This window comes from Myotis nattereri (assembly GCF_964212035.1).
Source record: "Myotis nattereri genome assembly, chromosome: 5".
Lineage (NCBI taxonomy): Eukaryota > Metazoa > Chordata > Mammalia > Chiroptera > Vespertilionidae > Myotis > Myotis nattereri.
This window is the reverse complement of record NC_138080.1, coordinates 39,641,729-39,666,709: the sequence shown is the minus strand read 5'-3', so window position 1 is coordinate 39,666,709 and position 24,981 is coordinate 39,641,729. Positions and strand designations below refer to the sequence as shown.

The 24,981-nt window shown below is 41.0% G+C and overlaps 1 protein-coding gene across 1 annotated transcript in view; it reads left to right on the top strand.

The window, feature by feature from the left end:
- GALNTL6 (polypeptide N-acetylgalactosaminyltransferase like 6) overlaps positions 1-24,981 on the top strand; it is a 937,179-nt gene that overhangs the window by 745,863 nt on the left and 166,335 nt on the right. The window contains exons 6-7 of the mRNA XM_081090925.1: positions 14,231-14,416; positions 18,321-18,504. Coding sequence (XP_080947051.1) covers positions 14,231-14,416; positions 18,321-18,504 — 370 coding nt within the window. The remainder of the gene's footprint in view (positions 1-14,230; positions 14,417-18,320; positions 18,505-24,981) is intronic.

The window sequence follows — 24,981 nt, the reverse complement described above, 5'->3', positions numbered from 1 at the left end:
TAATTAAAATGTTGAAACCCTGATTTCTAATGTAATGATATTTAGAGGTGGGGTCTATGGTAGGTAATTAGGTTTCGATTAGTTTGTAAATGTGAGACTCCAATTATGGGATTAGTGTTCTCATAAAAAGAGGAAGAGAACCCTGACTGGTGTGGCTCAGCTGGCTGGGAAGTCATTCTGTACACCAAAAGTTTTGACAATTCCTGATCCTGGCATATACCTGGATTTCAGTTTCAATCCCTGGCCAGGGTGCATGCAGGAGGCAGGTCATCAATGTTTCTCTCTTTCTCCCTTCCTCTCTCTAACAATAAAATTTTTAAAAGAGAGGAAGAGAGACCAGAGCTGTCTCTGTGCCATGTGAGGAGACCACAAGGAGGTGGCTGTCTGCATGCCAAGACGATAGCCTTACCGGGAACAACTGGCTAGCACCCTAGTCTTGAATATTTCAGCCACAAGAACTGTGAGAAATAAATTCTGTTGTTGAAGCTAACCAAACTCGGAGAACTCTGCCCTATCCTCCACCCCATCTGTATCATATATTATAGGCCATGGATTGTCAAAGAGAGGCATTGCATTTCCAGAATTAACCTACACCTGCTAATTAAGTTACAAAATTTTTAGTTTTTTAATAGCTTTGCTTTTGTTTATGCTAATCTGAATGAAATATGTAGAAAGGGCAGTATCAGAATCAAAAGCAGGGATTTGATTATAGCCATGCTAGAGGCCCAGTGCATGAATTCATGCACGGGTGGGGTCCTGCCTGCCCACCATAATCACACTAGAGGCCCAGTGCACAAAACTCGTGCACTGGTAGGGACCCTAGGCCTGGCCGGCGATCAGGGCTAATCTGTGGGGCAACTGGCAGGGCGATCAGGGGGCCCCCGCTGGTACCTGCCTTGGCTGGCCTGGGGCCTGTGGGCTGGGGCCAGCTCCTGCATTAAGTGTCTGCCCTCTGGTGGTCAGTGTGCATCATAGCGACTGGTCATTCTGCTGGTCATTCCATTGTTCAGTTGATTTGCATATTAGGCTTTTATTATATAGGATAACTCAATATGCCTAAAATGTCCAAGAAATATAGAAAATAAACTAGTAAAAGGAATTAACTTCTGGTAAGGAGAACAGTGGAGTACTGGAGGTATGAGGTGGGATTTATTTTTTAATATATAACCTTTTGTATTAAATATTTTGCCAGTGCATGTATTACCTAGCTCCAAAAATAACAATATGAAAATTAAAACATAAGAAATTATAGTCACTAAAGGAAAAAAAGAGGAAATGGAGATCACAGCTTGTTTTAGTGTTTTTCTTTGTATTGACACAATTGCATGGTTTAGCATTTATTTCTAAGGGAATGCCCAAGCAGGGGTAGTTATTGGTTGGTTGATAGTTGATCAGTTGTTTTATCCTGTTTTTGTTTTTATAATAAGGGACCAAATCAAGACTGCTATCCCTGCCTTTTTATTTCTTCATGCACCAGTGGAGTCCCTCAGCCTGGCCTGCGGGGATTGGGCCAAAACTGGTTCCTCCAACATCCCCCCCAAGGGGTCCTGGATTTCAGGAGGGTGCCGGCCAGGCTGAGGGACCCCATCGGTGCATGATCAGGACCAGAGAGGGACTGCGGGAGGGCTCCAGAGCGTGTCCGGCCCATCTCACCCAGTCCCGATCTCCTGGACCCCAGCAGCAAGCTAACCTACCGAAGTGTCTGCCCACCCCCAGTGGTCAGTGAGCATCATAGTGATTGGTTGAATGCTTGAACAGTTCGACACTTAGCGTATTAGGCTTTTATGTATATAGATTCCTAAGACTTCACCTTGTCTTTCTGCTCTTCATCTGTATAAATCTTAACCAACTCAAGGTTCAGGCTCCTCCCTTTCTGAAGAACCTCATGCCATCTATATCGAACACATTGAATAAATGAGCCCTGTTTTGAAGTATTAATTGTCTTCCCATCTGCAAACTTACTTTGCCCCTGCTGAGTTTGTAAAGTACCAAACTCGGAGAACTGTGCCCTGTCCTCCACCCCATCTGTACCATATATTATAGGCCATGGATTGTCAAAGAGAGGCATTGCATTTCCAGAATTAACCTATACCTGCCAATTTTTAGTTTTTTAATAGCTTTGCATTTGTTTATGCTAATCTGAATGAAATAGGTAGAAAGGGCAGTCTCAGAATCAAAAACAGGGATTTGGTCTAAGACAAATTCTGATAGGCAGGCACAATGCATAGGCTACATGATCTTTATAAAGTAATGGGGGAAGACGAATCTCTCCTGGGAGCAAAGCCTTGGTAAAACAGGAATGTGCAGGACTTGTCTGTCCACAGAGAGTAGAAAAAACTAGCCTCCCGTCCAGCTCCATTTGCAGCACACTGACTGATTGGGGCCCCGTCCACCGATGAACTTCATCAAGTGTGAAAATCATCCTGGGACCGTGGGAGACACATCATTAGCAGGGAAAATACATATCTTTGCTGCAGCTCAAGGAGATGCAGCCCATTGAAATGAAGATGATGAGGGCCAAACGAAAGAACTTCAATAGAAAATATGCCCCTGGACCATCAGAAGAGGAGACAGAACGCTGCCCTTTGTCATTACTTGTCACGGCAGTGACAGACTATAAAATGCCCACTGCTCCACAATTCTATTCTCGTCACTTTCGGAGCCAACTTCTGTTCTGGCAGATGCTTGGCATGTTTTAGACATATGATTTATTGCCTCATTTAATCAAGACTGTGCAGGAAATAACATTTTTTTTTTTTTTGCTAAATTACAATCTGTCACTTTTCACTTAATCTTAGTGATGGAAGTGCCATATACATATGTGTACTTATATATGTATATATGTGTATGTACATGCATAAAATTCCCCCCAAAACACTATTCATTTCTTCGTAAGATTTTTAAATAATTTATATTCCTTCCTCCAGCCCAAGAACAAGAAATGTATGCAATACTGTCAAATATAAATGCAGTCATCCTGTATCAGTGTTTTTTTGTTTGTTTGTTTTTTTCAGTTTTTATTGTCATGGAAAAAACCCAGCCTGAGCAGATTCCAGTACTAATAAATGACCCAGCTATGGAGGTTATTGGCAATTTAAAGGCCATATCACTTCATTTTCCTTTCCATTTTGCTAATATATTTTACATTCTCTTGGGAATGCCTTCTAAAACTGGGAAGCACTCCGGCTGAAGGGGAACCATGTACCCAGCAAGTAAGCTACATTTCCTGAAAATAAGAATACCCACTTCAACATGACTCCCTGGCACACTGATTAAGTTAAAATGAAGTGCAAGTAGCTAATGCTGGGTTGTGTCTAACCTAGGGAGGTGGGGGAAAAAATGCTTTCTAGAGTTCAGTGGTAAATAGGCAATTCATTTTGACATAACGAGGAAAAGTGATGTTAACAGCCAGAGGTCAGGGGAAACCAAGATGGAAAAGACTATTAGATCATTTTCTCCGCTCCCTGGAGAAGAGAGCCAAATTATATTTCATAGTGCTGGGTCCAGTTTAGCTTTCAATTACTCACGCAAGAGGCTTTCACCACTTTAGACATTTTCCAGGACCTGTATTTCTTCCTGACCCCCCCATTCCTGGATATATTGGCAAAGTATGACCCTTAGTCAGAATTAACCCTGCAGGGACCACAAAAGTACTCTGTGCTCACAATTAGATCGCAACTCCTTTTCTCTTCTCTGTCAGTGAACCTCAAAGTCATTTCTTTGGTGATAACTCCCTTTGTCCTTTGCTACTCCAGCTCCACATTCCATTTTCACACCACATCCCTTTTACTCTGAGTCTAAACAAGAGCTATGTTTTGGCAGAAGAGTCCCCCTGAAACAAAATTTATGCCTGTTTCCAAAGGTAAATGATCATGGTATCTAGCACAATGCTATTCATACGGATCTCCAAGATGGTCTTGAATGAATGAATAAAAGGTATGGATTCAAGAGAGAATGGCCTTTTAAAAAAAAATGAAATCTTGCCATTTGCAACAGCATGGATGGACCTAGAGGGTATTATGCTCAATGAAATTAGAGAAAGACAGATACCATATGATTTCACTTTTATGTGGATTCAAAGAATAATATAAAGGAACAAACAAAACAGAAACGTTCATAGACACAGAGAACAGACTGATGGTTGACAGAGGGGAGAGGTGTCGGAGGTCTGGGTGAAAAGGGGGAAGGGATTGAGAAGTGCAAGATTGCTAGTTACAAAATAGTCATGGGGATGTAAAGTACGGCTTAGGAAATATAGCCGATGACATTGTAATCACTATGTCTGGTGCCAGGTGGTTCCTGAAAATATCAGGGGGAAACTTCGTAAAGTATATGATTATCTAACCATTACCCTGTACATCTAACTCTATACAAAATAATACTAAATGTAAACTGTTATTGAAAGCTAAATAAATACCCAGAGAGAAGGGGAGGAAATGAAGTGGAGACTGCAAAACATCCTGCTGAAAACCAGTAGCTGAAAGGCACCGAAGCAGCAGGAGGGTGTGGGTCAAAGACGATAAAGGACATTCTACATTTTTGCTGGAAGATGGAAGGACTCAGTAGAAAGACCAAAGATGAGCATACAGGGAAGAGTTGGGGCACCTTAGAAGCATGCTCTTGCACAGATGAGAAAAGATGTGATCAAGTGCACAAATGAGAAGATGGCCTTACAAGGGCACACAGTCCATTCCATTATCGGGAGAGAAGGGAGAGCATAGGAAGAGAGGTGAAATGGTTTGGCAGTTTGTGGTGTGAGAGGTGGCCTCAGTTCTCTTTCAATAAAGAAGAGAATGGATTTTACGGGCATTGACATCATCGTGGCCACTCCAAATTCTTTGACTCCCATAGTAAATGAAGACTGAGTTCTCAGTCTTCTAATTAAATACATTTACGCAGCCTTTTCACATAAGCAGGCTCACACCCTATGATGCTCTAGTTTCCACTCTTGCAATCTCTCCTGAGGAAAATTATAGATTCAGAAAACAGTCATCAAAATATCCATTATATTTTAGTTATAATAGTAATAGCTGTAATCATGTAAATAGCCTAAGTAAAAAATAAGGATAAATTATGACACACTTAGAATAATATTTTTGGATAATAATATGGAATATTTCCATGTTAGATTTAAAAGAGCATGTATGCTCTAAATATAAGCACAAAAATTAAAGAAAATATGAATGGTGACCTTTCCTCAGTGACCTTTATATATACACCAGAGACCCGGTGCACAAAAATTTGTGCACTCGAGGGGGTCCCTCAGCCCGGCCTGTGCCCTCTCATAGTCTGGGACCCCTTGGGGGATGACCATCTGCTGGCTTAGGCCCACTCTCCAGGGGATTGGGCCTAAGCTAACAATCAGACATCCCTCTGGCAGCCCAGGAGCCCTCGGGGGATGTTCACTTGCCAGCGGGGAGCAGGCCTAGCTGCAGTTGGACATCCTTAGTGCTGCTGAGGAGGCAGGAGAGGCTCCCACCACCACCGCTGTACTGATAGCCATCAGCCTGACTTGTGGCTGAGCAGAACTCCCCCTGTGGGAGCACACAGACCACCAGGGGGCAGCTCCTGCATTGAGCATCTGTCCCCTGGTAGTCAGTGTGTGTCATAGTGACCAGTCATTCACAGTCGTTCTGCTGTTAGGATCAATTTGTATATTACCCTCTTATTATATAGGAGTGCCTAGCCAGCCTGGGTGAGGGGCTGATGGCTGTTTGCAGGCTGGCCACAGCCCCTTTAGGGTGGGAGTCCCTGCTGGGGTGCCTGGCCAGCCTGGGTGAGTGGCTGATGGCTGTTTGCAGGCTGGCCACAGCCCCTTCAGGGTGGGGATCCCCGCTGGGGTGCCTGGCCAGCCTGGGTGAGGGGCTGAGGGCTGTTTGCAGGCTGGCCACAGCCCCTTCAGTGTGGGGGTCCCCACTGGGGTGCCTGGACTGTCTGGGTGAGAGGCTGAGGGCCATTTTCAGGCTGTCTAAGCCCCACAGCGGGGACCCTCACCCCATGAGGGTGTGGCCAGCCTGGGTGAGGGGCTGATGGCTGTTTACAGGCTACCCAAGCCCCCCAGTGGGGATCCTCACCCATGAGGGTGTGGCCATCCTGAGTGTGGGGCTGATGGCTGTTTGCAGGCTGGCCACAACCCCCAGCCACCCAAGCTCCCAGTGGAGGCTGGCTGGAAGCAGGTATCTTGGGTTTATTTGTCTTCTATAATTGAAACTCTGTTGCCATAAGCAGAGGCCACAGCCGGCTCAGGGCAGGCCGAAAACTTGGCTTCCTTCATCGCCCGGGCAACCAAGCCTCCTGCTTGCTCCAGCTCTGTGGCTACCGGCCGCCATCTTGGTTGGGTTAATTCTCATATAGTCACTGATTGGCTGGTGGGCGTGGCTTGGGCATGGCGAAGGTATGGTCAATTAGCATCTTTGTCTTTTATTAGTGTAGATAAAGCCAGTGTCCGAGACGAATGTGATGACCAAACGGCTGGTCACCATGCGGTGTACTGAGCACCTCTTGGTCTCTCCCCGCTGGCCCATGAGCAGGGTGGGGTGGGACTGGGGACTGGTGCGTGGGCTGAACAACTCATCTCTTAATCCCTGCCCCCGGCCCGCAGGTTCCAATGGATCAAAGATGGATCAACGATGGTAAATGGGGGAATCAGGGTGGGTGGCGGGAGGACCAGGCTGGCTGTCAGGCTGTTGGGATCACCAGCTCATCCCTGGCTGCCCAGGGGCTCAGGCCTGCAGGAAAGCAGGCGCCAGCAACTTCACCTCCATGCACATGCACCTGGCCGGCTGCTGATGGAACTTGCTGCCCGCTCGGGGCTGCTCACACCGGGGTGGGTAGGTCACAGGCGTGCCCCGCAGCTTCCATCAACACCTCACACCCCAGCAGCAGTGGCAGGAGCAGTGGCAGCAGCGGTGGTGGCGGCAGCGCCTGTGTGAGTGGCCCCGAGCGGGCAGCTCGTTCCATCAGTGGCCAGCCCGGCACACGCACGTGGAGGTGAAGTCGCCAGTGCCTGCTTTCCCACAGGCCTGAGCCCCCAAGCAGCAGGGATGAGCTGGTGATCCCAATGGCCTGACAGCCCGGTGGCAGAGGTGGCATTCAGCCTGGGGACTGAGGAATGGGCAGAAGATGGCCCTGATTGCAGGAGGCTAGGCTCTAGAGACCCTTCCTGCACGATTTCATGTACTGGGCCTCTAGTTGAGGTATAATTGACATAAAATTGTAAGATACTTAAAGTGTACAATGTGATGATTTGATATACTTACACATTGTCAAAGGATTCTCTCCGTCAAGTTAATTAACACATCCATCACCTCACACACCTCAGGGGTGCAGGGGACATGCTTTTAGCAAATTTCAATTGTAAAATACAGTATTGCCAACTAGAGTCACCATGTTTTACATTATGTCCACAGACCTTATTCATCTTACAGGTGGAAATTTTATAAATTTGACCAACTTCTCCCTATTTTCTCCACACCCCAGACCCTGGCAACCACTTTTCTACTCTCTATTTCTAAGAATTGGACTTATTTTAAGATTCTGTATATAAATGGAACTGTGCAGTGTTTATCTTTCTCTGTCTGGCTTAAGGGTGATTAACTTTTGGTGATAAAACTCTTAGTGATTTTTTTCTCCTTTTTTCTACTTCCCTAAAATTTTCAGGTCCTCTATAAAATTGCATATTATTAATATAAGCACCTTATTCCCTAAATTAAATTTCATGTACTTTAAATATTCCTGATAAATACACTTGGGCTCCAGCTTTCTTTATTCCCCTGAGATATAATGGCTGACATTTATTGAGTATTTACAATATTCCAGGTACTCTTTTACTGTGTGATCAAAGGCAAATTTCTTAACCTTTCTAACCCTCATTTTCCTCATTTGTAAATGAATATCATTTTCTCATCTGTAGAATGAGAACCTAATAAATTAATACATGAATATACCTTAGAATAAATATTATAAGCACTCAATAAATGTGGACATAATCAGTATTATTATGTTCATATATTACTTTGTCATATTTCGCTACTTATTCTATTGTGGGCTTTTTTTCGTTCAAAAATTATGAGACACACTTTTAGTATTCTTAATATTTTCTTTTTAAATATTAAACTGAAACAATATCTAACATGGTCCCTTTCCTTTTTATTCTTTAATAACATTATCAAGAAACAGAGCAGTTCCCGCAGAGGACAGACGTCTAACAGATCAATTTTCCTCAACAAAGACAGACAGCCCATTTCCTGCATGACTCCTTCTATATTGCAGTACAAGATTATTGTTAGAAACTGGGAGTTTTCAGTAGCCTTGGGAACAGGACCAATTCCCAGATATTTAATTTAGTTCTGGTCTCATCTAAATTGAAATTTTGACATAGCATTTTTCTCACACTAACAGTTTAGAGGAATTCTTTCCAATTTGTCTTTATTTATTGTGAAGTCAAGTCAAATCCCAAAAGTCTTTATGGCTGTTTTGACAGTCATCCGGGACATTATTCAATCACTTACACACACATGCTAATTTGAAACAGAGGGTCCCTATTGCTCTGCCCAGGGAACATTGCCACCCAGTAATTTCTTCATCTTCCTAAAAAGCCTGCTTTTTAGGAAGCTGAAGAAAAAACAAAATGACTTTAGCATGTATGTATGAATGACACTAACATGTTTTTTAACTGGGGAAAAAATACAGAATTGAAAGTACTTTTAAGAGGGCACAGTTGTTATTGCCTTCACTTGCTATCTGTGCTGCTCTATGGCATTTTGGAGTTGATTTGTATTTGTTTTTGGTTTTTGTTCTACCTGAATTTTATGCTTTTTCTCATGCTAAAGATCAATTTCTCCCTTTCTGAGGCATCCCAGCTTATTTTATTTTTTTATCCATTTGAGTTTTCTAAAAATTGCTTAAATTAATCAATGAATCCCTTAAATTTGGAGGTGGTTTCCCTGACTCACTGATTTGACACATGCAGCATTTGGATTTACGGGGAGACTGTGACTTCCCCTTATTAATAGTCTCATCAAGCCCTGGCCGGTGTGGCTCAATTGGTTGGGAATTGTCCTGTGCACGTAAAGGTCACCGGTTCCATACCCAGTCAGGGCATATGCCTGGGTTGTGGGTTTGACCCCTGTTTGGGGCACCTGCAGAAGGCAGCAGATTGATGTTTTTCTCCCTCTTCCTTTCTCTCTAAAAATCCATACAAATTTTTTTAAAAAAATGTATAGTTTTGTTATGTGGCTCACATTACCTCATAATTGTTTAGGCCCAGTGATTTCACTTCTCATCTTGATTTTACCTTAAGAAAACAAGTTACAGAAAATTATTCATTATTTTTAGGGGGAAAATTCACTCAGTTCTAATTTTTAGAAATGGTCATTATGAGTCAGACCAATTGCTACTTATCCAAGCTATGAATGGGTGTGCAGGTACAAATAACTCAATAATTAACAGTAGTTTAATGTTGGAATACAAACAATGTTGGTATTTAAAAATTATATAACCTGATGTTCAGCAAAATACAAGAAGTTGTTGAAATAGCCAGAGAATTGTGAAATTTATGAATGGGACTTTTACCATTAAGGACTTCAGAGGGTAAAAGCATAAATATACTGGTTCTTTTGATGTTTTTTCCTTAATTAAACGTATTTTTTTTAAATAGTTGCCTCTTATCTCAAGATAGATTATTTTATGCAATGAGCATTTTTGACACCCTTGGAGATTAAATGAACTATTGAAAGATAAGGAATGAGTTTTCTTGGAAGAGTGAGAGAAGAGAAGATTGTTAAAAGATACGTTGGTAAACATGGGGGATTAGGTAAGGGCTAAGAGGAACTCTGGACACTGGCCTTTGCTTTGCTCTTACTGAAGACACGGTTGGGCTTTTTCCATAGTGGGATGGACTGGGATGGAACATTGGGGACCCAGGAGGGGAACTCCTTTGATTTTGCATCACGAATAAACCTTGCTACACCACAGTCTCCCATACATGCATCCCTGAGATGCTTTTTCTGCAATCCCATGAAAGAGCCTAATTTTGACCAACAGTAACACCATTATGCACTGTTGATGAGACTGTAAAATGGTACAGCTATTATGAAAAACAGTGTGAAGTTTTCTCAAAAAGATAAAAATAGAATTATCACATGATCTAGCAATTCCACTTTTGGATTCTGTAGTGTATATCCAAAATAATTGAAACTAGAGTCTTAAAGGGATGTTTGTATACCAATATTCATAGCAACGTTATTCACAGTAGCCCAAAGGTGGAAACAATCAAAATGCCCATTGACAGATGAATGGATAAACAAAACAGGACATATATGTACAATGGTATATATTATTCATCCCTGAAAAGCAAGGAAATTCTGACATGTGTCACAACATAGATAATCCTTGAGAGCATTATGCTAAGTGAAATAAGCCAATCACAAAAAGACAAATAGTATGATTCTACTTAGAAAATAAAAAGTTCTCATTCTAGTTTCCTATAAACAGATTTATTAAAAACTATATATTATAATCAGATTACTTTTATTCATTCACAGATGTCCTTTCATTGTGACTTAAAAATTATAATTGTAATTATAATCCATAGAAAAATATTATATAATATTGTAGAAATGAATCTAAAAATTGTTCATACAAAAGAAATGCAAAATATTTTTAATAAAAGCCATCTCCACTATCCCCAGTAACTCCCTTGCATGAGAGTCTAATTTGCTAATTAGACTGATGATACCTGTCTTCACTGTACATTTTGGGTAATTAGATGTTACAACTGAACTACTAAGAGAGAATGGACCCCTCAAAAGGGCAGTCAGTTAGGTCATTATTCTGAGTCAAAACAACCAAATTATTATTACCAGGAAGTTCAAACTAGAGGAATTGGTCTGAACATTTAATGTGCTCAATTTGGGGTCAAGCCCTTTGTGTTGAGCAAATTCACACCATACAATAGTATTAGTACATTAAAATAGGCTTTGGTAAAAGGAAAATACACATAATCAAAAAGTTTACATAGAGGGAAAGGAACATGTGGAGTTAGTCCCCACTGAGTTCCAGAGACTTTCCCAAGAAACTAAAAAGTGTGGAAGTCTAAATTCAAAGTCGGGACAACCACTCCCAGGTGACTTAGAGCCCTTTGATTCTCACTGTAGGACACCTGGAAAGCGACTATCATCTAGAGCAGCAGTTCTCAACCTGTGGGTCGCCAACCTGTGGGTCGCAACCCCTTTGGGGGTCGAACGACCCTTTCACAACGGTCGCATAAGACCGTCGGAAAACACGTATATAATTACATATTGTTTTTGTGATTAATCACTATGCTTTAATTATGTTCAATTTGTAACAATGAAAATACATCCTGCATATCAGATATTTACGTTATGATTCATAACAGTAGCAAAATTACAGTTATGAAGTAGCAACGAAAATAATTTTATGGTTGGGGGCCACCACAACATGAGGAACTGTATTAAAGGGTCGCGGCATTAGGAAGGTTGAGAACCACTGATCTAGAGCCACTTCCTCTTCCTTTTCCCCATTTCCCCCATGGAAGGTCCATTAGTCATTCAGGGTCAGGAAGGAAGAAGCAATGTTCCTGTATCACCGAGATGATACTCATAGAAAAACAATGAGGCCCTGGCCAGGAAGCTCAGTTAGTTAGAGTGTCATTCCAATGCCCAAAGGTTGCGGGTTTGAGCCCCAGTCAGGGCACATACAAGAATCAACCAATGAATGAATACAGAAGTGGAACAACAAAATCAATCTCTCTGTCTCTCTCTCTCTGTCTCTCTCTCTCCCCCTCCCCCCAATCAATAAATAAATTTAAATAAAAGAACATGAGGCTTACAGAAAGAACTACTTTAATGCACTCAACAAATGTTCATGCTCTATTTCCAATCCCCAATGACTGTTGGGACACTGTTTTCAGGAGACAGTACAGTCTGTGATCCAAACAACTGACAGACAAATAAAGCTATAGAATGACACTTGTACCACTAATCCTGTGCATTGGTGATACAGAAGGATTTCAGTGCCTGAATAAATTACAGTAATGAGATTATAAAGGTTTCTTAAACAGTTATGACTGTGGGAAGCCCTGGCAGAACCCAGTGCATACAAGACTGGCACACATAGAGCTCTTGAACACTTACCACTCAGTCACTGGCTTTGATTGACCAACTGGATGGTGAGTCTCTGTTTTATTTCCCTAACAAGATAGTCAAGCTGCAGTGTTATTCACAGGTGGCGCTGGGTTGCATAGCCCTTTGGAATCTTTCTTTGCAGCTTACACAGAGGGAAAGCAGGGAGAAGGAACCAAAGGAGCAGGAGTAGGCCCTCTGCTCAGCACACGTTTCAAAGCAGAGAGAGAGAAGGTGGAGCCTACCTGTTGGTTGAAATATGGCAATATTACTATAAAGCCATATGTGTTTGTTTGTTGATGGTCAACACCTTTTTTAAAAAAAAATAAATAAATAGAAGCTGATGGTCACCAAAATTTCACCAAAAAAAATAGAAAAATCATTATTTTTCATTTCTCAGGCTCAGTATTCTCAAAGGCACTTCTAATGCTAGAAATGCTACTTTTCTTCTTAAGTGCAAGTGACTTACTGAGGTCTCCACTTAGTGACTTAATAAATGTTTGTTGAATGAGTACTGTCAGGTATTTAACCAAAGCTTGATGCTCCACCACACTCTAAGAGGGAATGAAAAACACCAATATTCTCTATATTTTGTAGGTGAGGAAATTCAGGCTCAGAGAGTCTGCATGACTACTCATACATTTCACTGTCACAGACCTCCTCCCCCCCCCCCCGCCCCCACCCACCCAGGTCTGTTCTGACTCCAAATCCTGTCACCTTTGCTTTTTGTAATCTGATCTCCATATCTTTGTTCATTACAGGAAAGATGAAATAGAGAGAAACATATTTTGGGCTAAAACACTCTTGTAAAAGGTTCCACTAGTGTTCTTTTATAGTAAAAATGGAAAAGCTAAATTTTTTTTCACTTGACCCATTTGTAAAACATAGTTTATAGGGCAGTCAAAAAAAATGGAAATGGGTTTTTAAAAAAACTCTACTACATTAATACTAAAAGGAAGCAATAAAAATAAAAATAAACCCTTAGGTACAGAGAAACTCCAATGCAGAGTACTTCTGACATCTGTTAAACTGGGTAGTAGGGAAGGGATCATACATCCCTACATGAATCCCTGTTGCTACAAATCATAGGGAGACTTAGTAATAATATGCTTTTGATTGCAGACATGCAGAGAAAGTTTGCAAGTGAAAACTAAAGAAGATACTGCACTGAGATTCTGTTTCAGGGAACATTAGACTATCCTTTTCAGGAACTCCAATAAAGCCCTCCTAATGTCTTAGAAATGGGAAGGTGAATGCAGAGGCTGTCAACTATATGAGTTCAAATCCCACAAAAAGCCACCAAATGCACTTACTTGGCACAAAAAGAACTGAGAGATTGATGCATTTTATCACAGCCAGTGGGAAATGTTCTATAAATAAGTTATCAGAGACAATTTTGTTTTTAATCAGCCAAAAAAAAAAACCCCAATCTTTCCAAATTTTTGTTTTCTAATCTTAAATAGCTAAGTTAAAAAATCACTGTCGTTGATAGCATCTGCTCTTGCCTCTCTATATCTAATATTCACAGAAAGTCAGCACTTTTTCACTTCCAATCAGAAGCCAGATGCCGGTCTTGCTTACCCGTTTGCTATTACCTTGAGGGGAGAGGGGACAAAGCTGTTAGGGTCTTGTTAATTCAAGAGATATATTTCCTTTTTGTTGTTTTACATGCATTATTTTCAACACAGAGAATACTAGGCAACGAGCCCATAAGCTGCAAAGGTTCATTTGACTTTACTAAGCAGGCGGGGTTGGGGGAGCCATGCCCTTCTGGGCAGGTGCAGGCCAGGAGTGAGCTGGTGGGCCGCTGGCCAGCAGAAACTGCATAGGAGAGCTGTGGTGTGTCCCTGTCCGCTACCGTGTCCAAACCGAGGGCAGGGTGTGCAGTTTATGAAGCACTTTGGAAAGTGTAAAGTATGAAACCTTCTCAGCATACAATCTTAGCATTCCCCCTCCGGATGAGGAGAGGAGAAAAATGGACACAAGCTTTGATTCCTCATTCACATGCCCTCCATGCACAGACACCTGTAATGCGGCTGCAACTGACTTTCTGTGTCCTCTCTGTGCATTCTCCGCTTCCTCCCTAGAACACTTGAAGGAGAAGTTAGAGGAGTACATGGCCCGGTTTTCCAAAGTGAGGATCGTTCGCACCAAGAAAAGGGAAGGGCTCATCCGGACCCGCCTCCTGGGGGCATCCATGGCCAGAGGAGAAGTCCTGACCTTCCTGGACTCCCACTGCGAGGTCAACGTGAACTGGCTGCCCCCGCTCCTGAGTGAGTACACGGCTGATGGGGCCTCCTGGCATCTTTCAGAAGGAGTGCGGGGTTTGCTTCCACCTAGTTTGCAACCTACAAAGGCTAAAGACCCCCCTCCTGCAATATTTACAGTGGGAGCCTTGAATTCTACCTTAACCCCTGCTGAGGACAAATGGGTAACTAGAAAACTGCATTAAAATTGCCATTTTGGAGAATATAATCTATCGTATGGTTTGAAAGGGTTTCACTTATCTTAGACGTGCTCTTTGATTGTAGTTGTGTTCACTGGGTAAATGCTAAAAGAAAAAAGTATTCAAAAATGCTATCTATGACAACAGTACGATTAAAATTCACACACATACCTCGCCTACACATGCACAGTTTAACAATTATTACAGGATTATTAGGAGATGAGGAAAGAAAATTATTCAGTCCCTGAATACAGTTGAATTGTAAGCTCCCTGGCATTGTCTAGGGTTTATAATGCCAGTTCTTTTCACTTTGGCACTAACCTAGATCCCTAAATAGAGAATCCATGTTTAAGCAGAACCCCCTCAAACACTCAGGGTTGGGATCCAAATGACACGTCTTACTGCTCCTAATATGATTACGAGGAGGGAAAAGACTCTCTGTGACATTGCACTCAAAAGGTTAGAAACTGGAGGCCATTCAAGTTCAAGGTAGAAAACCAATGTGTGGCTCAGTGTGAGCTTGACTATTTTTTTTAATGTCACCATGAAGTCAGATATAAAATCTAGTAGTGGATAAGGGACAAATTGTAAGCTTGAAAAAAAAAAGTGTGTTTCTAAAAGTTCCTGCTGGGCGCATATTGTACTCCTTCCTATTGTTCAAGATTTCACTAATTCAATTTTTACTGTGAATAATCTCCGGCTTTGGAGCTAAAGCCAGTAACAACTGCCTTCACAATAGCTGCCTCAGAGGGAATGATTTGCTATTGGCTACTGTGTAGGATTTCAGCTAGAACCAGCAAAGAGCCATTAGTAAAAGACAAGGCGGGGGCGGGGGGGGGGGGGCGGGGATCGATCGATCTATATAGGATTAAGAGCAGAAAAGGTCCATCAACTGACAAACACCCAACCACATTGCCCAATCCACACACTCCTGCACAGATGACTGCCCAGCCATCCTAATCAACAGTAATTTTTCAGTGCTCCTGCAGCCACAGATTCCTCTGAGCTTTTAATTAAAAATACTTTGTCCAAGGACATAGCAATTTAGAGTTTCATCAGCAACAGTGAGATTCCCTCAAACGGAATTTGATCTATATGGTGTGGAATACCCAGGGAAGTCAGCAAAAGGCCTAATTTATTTATGAACCACAGCACTCCCTAAATGCCAATTATCAAGCCTCTGAATGTTCATATGAATCTAACAAGAAAGAAAATAGATGGAAAAAAGAGAGAGAAAAAAGAGAAACCCACTTTTTCTCATTAAAGCATTTCATTTCCTGTGGGCCTGATGGATAAGAAATGATTCAAGCTCAGGATCACTATCTTTTTTTATTTTCCTTTATCAGTGTCTTGACACATCATCCAAAATGAAAAAACAGGCGGAGTCACACAGATTCTTGGCTCGTTTTTCACCTTGGGATTATACCTGAATTTCAATTTCCCATTAAGAGTCTGTTTTGTTTGATCCCTGGAAATTGAAATGTAGGCATAAGTCTTAGATGAAAAATTAGTCATGCTGCTTTCACTCTAAGCGAGTATGGCTGGATGAGAGTTGAAAGGAAATTTGAAGGGAGAGTTGACAGTTAATTTAACAGAGTCATTCTCTTTGGGTCACCTTGGGACTCCTTGTTGGTCAAGGAACTTGTAAATCAGCCAGATTCTGAATTTGATTGAAGAAAGCCACTGAAACCTTCATACAAAAATACCTGCGGGGTTGATAGGAGAAATATGTTGGACACAGCAATGACAGTCTCCTCTGTCAAAGACATCTATGGGGAAACACCACTTAGATAAAGATTAAAATCCATTATGAGGCTTGCCCAGGTGAAAATGGGTGCTTATAGAGCCCTTAGTGGAGATTAACTTGATATTAGTGCTGGGGGGTCTCTCTGTCTTCTAATTAGCTAAAAATAAAAATAAGAACTCCAGGCTCACTGAGACCAACATTCCACATTCCCCTTACCCTGTTTTTTTTTTTCTTTCCATCACATTTATCACCTTCTAACATACAATATAAGTTAGTTATTTATTATGTGTATTGATTTCTTTATTCCATTCCTGAAGACATGGGTTTTTGAGATTGTTATTCACTGCTATATTCCAAAATCCTAAAAGAGTGACTGAGACAAAATTTCTATTCAGTCAGTAGTTGTTGAACTTGAGTGAATAAACAAACAAATGAGTGAATGAAAACGCATGTAGATCTGGATGGGAGATCTTTCAATGGATTCTGTGGTTTCCACACCCTGGCTTATAGGTGTCATCACAATAATGTTACCGAAATAACCAACCCTCATTATATCTAAACAATATGATTTTTAAAGCATATTTAAATATATTTTATTCCACCTGCCACATTGGGTATTCCGAATAATCATTGAACAGATGGTCATACTTTACAGTTCTGCCTATCAGACAGTATTAGCTTGGTATAATAAATCTTGACTAAATGCACATTCTTTGGAAAGAAATACTTCACATGTAGCTATTCTAGGAGAGAAAAGCATGTAAATGCCAACTATCTGCATCAACTATTAATATCTCACAATAATAATATCTCCATGGAAAAGAAAGGCGCTGGAAATGAAAACAATAGCACCTTTCTGGTACATAAGAATCATGGTGGCCAACAGGAAAGACCACAGATTTTAGTGTTGGACCACTAGGCAGAAGTTGCATCCCGGTTCTTGTTCTCAAGAGACCAGTGACCTCTGACAAGTTATTTAACTTCTCTGAGCTCAGTTTCCTCATATGTAAATTGGGAATGATAGTAATAGCCACCTTACAGTGTTGCCAGGAGGATTAGAAATAGCATGAGCTCAAATCCCTAAGTAGTTGCTCAAGAATATAATAGAATGTAGCAGGAAGCATAGCAGTAGTATCAGGCCATCTAATATATTTTGAGGTATGATGAGAGAAAATAAAAATGGATAGCTTTAATAAACAGAGTCTATATCAAAGAACAGTAGCAAGATAGGACTTGGCAAAATCTCTGCAAGCCTGAGAGCAAAGAATTCTGCTATCAATGTTTAGGGGCAACAGCCCTTATAACAGCGGTTCTCACCCTGTGGGTCGCGACCCTTTGGGGGTCGAACGACCCTTTCACAGGGGTCGCCTAAGACCATCAGAAAACACATATATAATTACATAATGTTTTTGTGATTAATCACTATGCTTTAATTATGTTCAATTTGTAACAATGAAATTGGGGGTCACCACAACATGAGGAACTGTATTAAAGGGTCGCGGCATTAGGAAGGTTGAGAACCACTGCGTAAGATTAGATACTAAAAAAGCCATGATGTTAAATATTTACATTTTGGAACCTCTGGAAAGCAGGCCAATATTTTCTCGGCAGGCTCTAGCTGTATGCTTGAAGGAACACCAGTGCTGTTTATACTCCACACACGTTAGATGCTCTATGGAATGACAGATTGGGGACAGGTCCCAGCAAAAATGCGACAGAGGTAAAGCTAAATGGACTTCTGCAAGTCTCTCTGGGACATAACTTTCTGAAAAGAAAATACAGCCCACTAATTGTGCCTAATCACTGTCCCATCACGTTAGGTCCAGCATTCAAGCAGAGATTCCGCAAAGTGCTCTAAGGACAATAGGGAACCGGGCTGCCAGCATTATGCATTAGGAGGGATCTGTAGGCTGCTCTTTGCTGAAAACATGATAGATGACCTAGGCAGGCATGTCATTTCCTATTTTGTGCTTTCATTTTTCAGACCAAATTGCACTAAACCACAAAACCATCGTGTGCCCCATGATCGATGTCATTGACCACAATCACTTTGGGTATGAGGCACAAGCTGGGGATGCCATGCGAGGCGCCTTCGACTGGGAAATGTACTACAAAAGAATCCCCATCCCTCCAGAGCTCCAGAGGGCAGATCCCAGCGACCCTTTTGAGTGAGTAGCAGCTGAGGGAGGGGCCCAGGGAGAGAGGGCAGGTAATTCATTCCAGGGTGTCAATGGAGGACCCGTGAGAAAAATGACCTCTAAAAAAATGGGATAACACAGATGGAAACAATATGAAAAACACTGGAGAAAGGTCAGACCTACATGCTGTAGAAGAATCAGCATGCTGCACTAAGTGCACTGATCACTCCTTCCCAATCTTGGCTAAGTGTGCAAGGAGGTGTGCAGATGTGAGAATCAAGGAAATGCAGGGCTCACAGAAAATGCATGGAGAGGGAATGCATATTCTCCTTTTACATACTCTCATAGATGTTTTCTTATGTTCAGGTTTCTCTATTCTTTTCACTTTATTATTTAAATTAACTATTTTGCTCTTCTTTTGGGGATAAATGATATGAAATACGAACTAGTATTCAAGCCTGTGTTACACCCTGTTGGGAACTGCCCCTCTATGAGGAAGCAGTGCTCCTGAATAGGTGTTCTCATAACTTATCTCAGGATGATCAATCAAAATGATGTATTCGGATAAATAATCTTTGATAACCCTGCCACTAATTTAGATTCTATATAGATAAGAATTTATAATAATCTGTTGATTTCTATAAAGCTAAATCCTTGTGTGGTTTTAATGTGGATATGAGAATTATCATGTCAAGAAAAAAGAAAAAAAAACAGAGCTTAGTTGGACAAACTATTAGAACCATAAATGCTAAATGATGAACTTTTTCCAAAGTTAGTCCAGGGATTTCCCAAGGCATATGATTATCTATTCCTTATTACTACACTCTTTTGCTCTCATTAAAATCTTTATAATTTAAAAACTATTACATATTTTTCTTTAGCGTAAGAAAAACGTGATCAAGGCTTTGTGCACTCTGTCAGAATCTGCTTCAGATGCAATAAAATCACTATTGTCTTTTCATTAATAATCTGGGCTATGAAAGTTTGCAGTAGAGTTGCTCCCGGCATCACTAACACTTTAAATTACAATAAACATCAGAAAAACGTTTTCTCCAATTCCAATCTCTAGAAAGACAAACTGTTGGGAAAGCAGAAGGGATTTCAGAAGACATTTGCCGGATAAAAAAAGATAGAAACCAATTTAAAAAAATAGTAGTATGAAGAATACTCATTAAGTATTAAGTATTCAAAATTTCTGAACTTAGGCCTCTTCAGACTCTCAAAGTGCTAAAGAGGTTTTTAGAAGAAATAGGAAGACCCTTTATCACTCTTCCAAATGCTTTGGCCAAGATTTCAAGAATATTCAAAACTGCTAGAGACGTTCTTCAGCGACCTAAGTGGAGGGGTTTCTATTAAGCATTTGAAACGGGCCTGACAGAGAGATACCCTTCAGACTTCCTGGCAGACGGGCTGATGGGGGGATTTAAAGCCAGGTTGTGGGTTGGGAGAAGATACAAAAAAATTCTTAAATACTGTGGAGTTGTTATTAGATGGCAGCTGACAGCATAGCCACAGTCCAGTTGTTACTTTCCGAGGCTGTCATGTTTCAAGGGCTGGAATTCATCCATGATAGCTTTTCAAATACTGTAATAGGACTGGGTTAGAGTGTCCTTCTAAGGGGACTTTATTTCCACTTAGACAGACTTTACTCCGACTGCAGTAGCAGAGTGGAGCTCCTGCTCTCTGCAGAAATAAATGGGTTCCAAATACTATCAAGGGGATCTGAAATTGTAAAAGTCTTCTCAGCCCCTGCACTGACACTTGAAATGTTTGTCAAGTAGCCATCACAATATCAGGCACCTTGTTTAACCCCAGAGGCTGGCAGACTTGATCCCTTTCAGGATTAAATTACCTCTTGTTCCTGTCACCTACTTAGGTCCTCATCGTCCTGTCCAAATTGCGTTCCTCTTTGAATCCTACTGCCTTTCTGCTTTAAATCCATTTGATGCCTATGAATGTGGACACTTTAGCCTTTTATAATAAATTTAGCTTCCAGGAGGTGTCCACTTTGATGTTAAAAACTGCATTTGCCTTCCCGATTATAAAAGAATGGTTACCCAAAAGGCCAGGAGCAGCGTCTCAGCAATTCCATTATCAGCAGTCACCTGAGTGTGCTCATCAACAGACATGCTTTAGGCTAAAACTTGCTTCTTGGATATAAAGCTTTAAGATCCACAGAAGGAATGCAGTCTATCTGCATATCACTCTCACAGTATTTAATGTTTCAAGAGGCTGCTTCATGGGTGTAGGTGGGAGGAGGGGGAGAGGAGGCGGAAAGATAGGAAGAAAGGAACTCAGGAGTAATATATAAAAGGCTTGCAAACCCCAGGACTTTTTAACAATATATGTGCAAGCATTACCTTCCTGTAGCAAGTTGGTCAAATGTCCTAAGTGACAAGACTTGAATTGTCTCATTTATTCTGCCATTATTTGAGTTTTTCAGTGACTATCTCTATTGACCACAGTAGTGTTTTTCAACCTGCAATGCTTGTGAAAATAGTGGGGCATGAGCAGTATTTAATTATTGAAAGTTTCAGAATATTATACTCATATGTGTGTATAAGTATTACTTCTCAAATATTTGATTTCATTTATAATGTATATATGCTCCTGGGTCTTGATATAAACTGTACTTTGCAATATAGTTCATTAACAGAGTTTAAAATCTACTAACTTCCTAACTAGGAATCAAGGCCTTCATTATTCTAACTAGGAAGAAAAAGGAAAGGTCACAGATAACCTTGGACACAATGGAAAAATTACTTACATTTGCAAAGAGCTCTAGTTTTCAGACAAACTGCTCCTAGAATATGAGAGAAAATGCAGTATTCATAGTTCAAGCTATTATATGGCAGACACAATTCTGATTGGATTGGATACATTTGATAAATGTTCTTGTCTTTAAAAAATATATTCTCCCTTTTTTGGTGGCTTATCTCATGATGTAATGCTTTTAGGAAATGCTTGTTATGGTTATTCGTGGTTTTTAGAAGGTTTCCTTTTTCCTGGTTTATCTCTCGTGCAGGGCACTTAGGAACGTAAGCCCTTTCCATGTGGCAAAACACATTATGCTCCTTAAGTTGTGGTGACAAAGGGAAAGATGTTCATTTGCATTCAACCACTAACTTCAACATTATCTCAGCATCAAAAGTTTAGAAAGGACCAGAAGAAATGACTTTGTCCAACTTCCCTTTAGCACAAGCAACCACTAAACAATGTCTAAGACAGATGACCAACATTTGCTTGAACTCTTCAGGGACATAATATTTTTGCTCCCTCAAAAGACAATCCATTCTATTAGACTAAATTGCCGGGAGCCGGTCCATGCTTGCTGTTTCAAGGGACCTGGCATATATGGCATACTGTTCTTAATATGTTTGCTCACCTTCTAGGCACTATGTGTTTTAACCAAGGTCTCTGAGAAAGGTTGTTTCCCCAGGTAGGGATTTTCCCCTGAAGTTAGGGAGGGAATAAAACCTCTTAACTAAGTGCCAGGTGAGTAATTAATCACTTTAACTATGAACAATCATGCTTAAGCTACATAATCTTTACTCCCTGGAATGGAGATAAGAAACGCCCTAACCTTTGAAATAGAGATTGATAGGATTGGAATCAACTGGTATAAATACAGATGTAAGAAGACAGAACAGAGAGAGAGACAGAACCTAGGCACAGAACCTACACAGAACATTCTCTAGGGACAGAAGAACTTCGCTGGAGAGAACATGGCAAAAGATCCTGGACAGAAACTGGCCTCAGAACCTGGAGACAGAACCTAGCGAGAGAACATGGCAAAAGATCCTGAACTGAACCTGACTACAGAAATTGGCAAGAGAACCTGACTAGAACCTGGTGACTGAACCTGGCGGGAGAACCTGGACAGAACCTGGCTGGAGAACCTAGCGAGGGAACATGGCTACAGAACCTGGCTGGAGAACCTGGAGAACCTGGCTGGAGAACCTAGCAAGAGACCATGGACACAGAACCTGGCTGGAGATCCTAAACAGAACTTCGCTGGAGATCCAGACCAGAACCTGGCTAGAGATCCTGGCTAGGCTTCTGATTAACTGAACGCTGTCTCCGTGTCATTCCTTCTTCGCCGACTCCGTCCACACCTTTGGGGACCCCTGGACATGCTGGGGTTGGACCCCGGCACTAAATGACAGAAAATTGTTGCCTCCTTGATTGCAGACTGTCTAATTCCTGTTTGATGATAGAGCTGTTAAAATTTAAAAACAGCCTATTCCTCCCAAAAGGGAAAAAAGAGAAACTTTTTCCAGTTCTATCCCCAGAACCCTATGAAAGAGCATGCTCATTGATGTAACTGTTCAATACATGTAAATTCACTTGACTACTGTAGTCTCATCCATATTTCCCCAACTTGTTCACAAAGACAGTGTGAAATAGTCCATCCAATATATCTGATACTCAGGCCCTAATACATGAGTCTGTCAACCATAAAAATACAGCTAATTTCTAGGGAATTGCACTAGAGATCATGCTTCCTTTGCTAAGTACTCACAATCAGTTCAGCTGTCCACTTAACTTTGCAGTTTCACTGTATTTTTCAGAACCCACCCCTGTCCTGTCTTTGAATTGTAGAAAAATTACTTTTACTCTGTCAAGCTTCCTCAGACAAATCTCCACAATTCCTCAAAGACTTCTCAGACTTAGAGTTTTGATCATCATGGATAGAATTCATACACACAATCATTAGTGAGGACTGGCATTCTCTATTTTCCACTTCTGTGTAACACCAATTTCTAAAATTTTAAAAATAAGGATATCTATGCTTGGAAGGTGGACTTCACAGGCCACAAATGTCCAGAAATCCCAGTGTCTACAGACACATCCGTTTGAATTCAGTAACTTCTCATTGTGGCCAGTTGCCTAGTCCAGAAATATCCTAGGACATGGGTAACAATGTCCATGACCTGTTGGGAGGCACCTGAAGGTTCACGCTTCAAAAACCCAAGGTCCTCTGAGGTATAAGGACCAAATATAGAATCCCTGTGGCCTGATTCTGCAATCCAGTAGTATGAAGCATAGCTCACGCTAGTATGGATAACATTCAACCTCTGTTACAGAGGAGTGTGTCACTGTTTCATGGAAGTGGGATGCCTTCAAAAGATTTACTGACAGTATCTCCCTTTGTTCTTTCAAGGGACAGAGAGCAGAGAGATTCCTGGGAACTTTCTGACTCTCTTTTCTATGCAGCAGTATGGCCAACACCATGAGAAAGTCAGTGTCTCTTGTATAACAAATACAATATGCTAAATTTAAGGTTAGAATGGCATTGAATCAGAAAAAAAATGTGCAAATAATCATAAGTTTATCAAGCTATAAACTATAGGGACAATTCAAATTTATACTACAGAGCCTAAGTAACTTATCCAGTGTCCTAATTAATATATTTAACAGTTCCTACTAGAATCTGGGGTTACTCTCTCACCTTCTGATGCTGCATTCTTTCTTCTACACCATGGTGGGGGGGGGGGGGCGGGGTGATTAAGAGTTGTTATATTTCTACTACTATGAGTCAGGCATGGGGCTAGGAAATGTGCTTATATTGCTGACTCATTTAATCTTTGTCTCAAGTCTATGAAATAAATAATACTGTCTGCATTTTTACAAATGAGGTAATTTAGGCTCAAAAAGGTTAAGCAATTTTCAAAGTTTATATAGGAAATCTGAAGAAAAACCCAGGCCTAAGGATTCCCACTGTTCCATGGGAATTGCCACCTCTCTTTTTACTCAGAGAAGATACATTCTCTAAGCTTAAGGAATAACCATGTTCAAATAGAAAAAAAAAAATTAGAGAATACAATAGCTTTTTTCTCAAAGCAGCAACACATACTGGGAAATGAGTATCGCAAAGCTAGAAGTATCAGTGGCCTTCACCAATTCTTGCTACAAGACTTGTCTCAAGATATGTTCCCTGTACAGGACACTGGGTAAATCAAAGTCATTCCAGCATCACCTTATATAGATAGAATGTTCTTGCACAAGGTGCCTGGTGGAAGGGTATGAGTGGGCTGAGATCTAGCTGGTCCCTTGCTCAAAAGACCATTGACCCAAACTTGGGCTAATCAGCCTTGAGGAAGTGGGGCTCTTTCTCCTTGGTGGGCAACAGAAGCTTCACCTTATTAATGCAAAGAAGAGAACAGCAGGTTGAGGATCAAGTTACTTGCTGCCTGGAAGGAATGACTAGCTTTGGTCAACATCTTCTTGAATGCATTCATTGACATTCAAGATATTAATATCCCACTTGGGTAAATTGCAATGGGGATTGAACTGTGCCTTAGCTTACTCAGAATTTCAAAGTAAAGATAATCGCTTACTCAAAACTTTTTGCATGTGGGTTTTGACTTAATATTGGTCATTATGAATTTAATCAAAATTAGTAAGGAATGAAACTGACTCCCCATGCAAATAGAGACTGATCTAATTATGAATTTAATGTCAGATGTAAAGAAAAGTGATAACGTTAAAGATCTTCTCTACTTT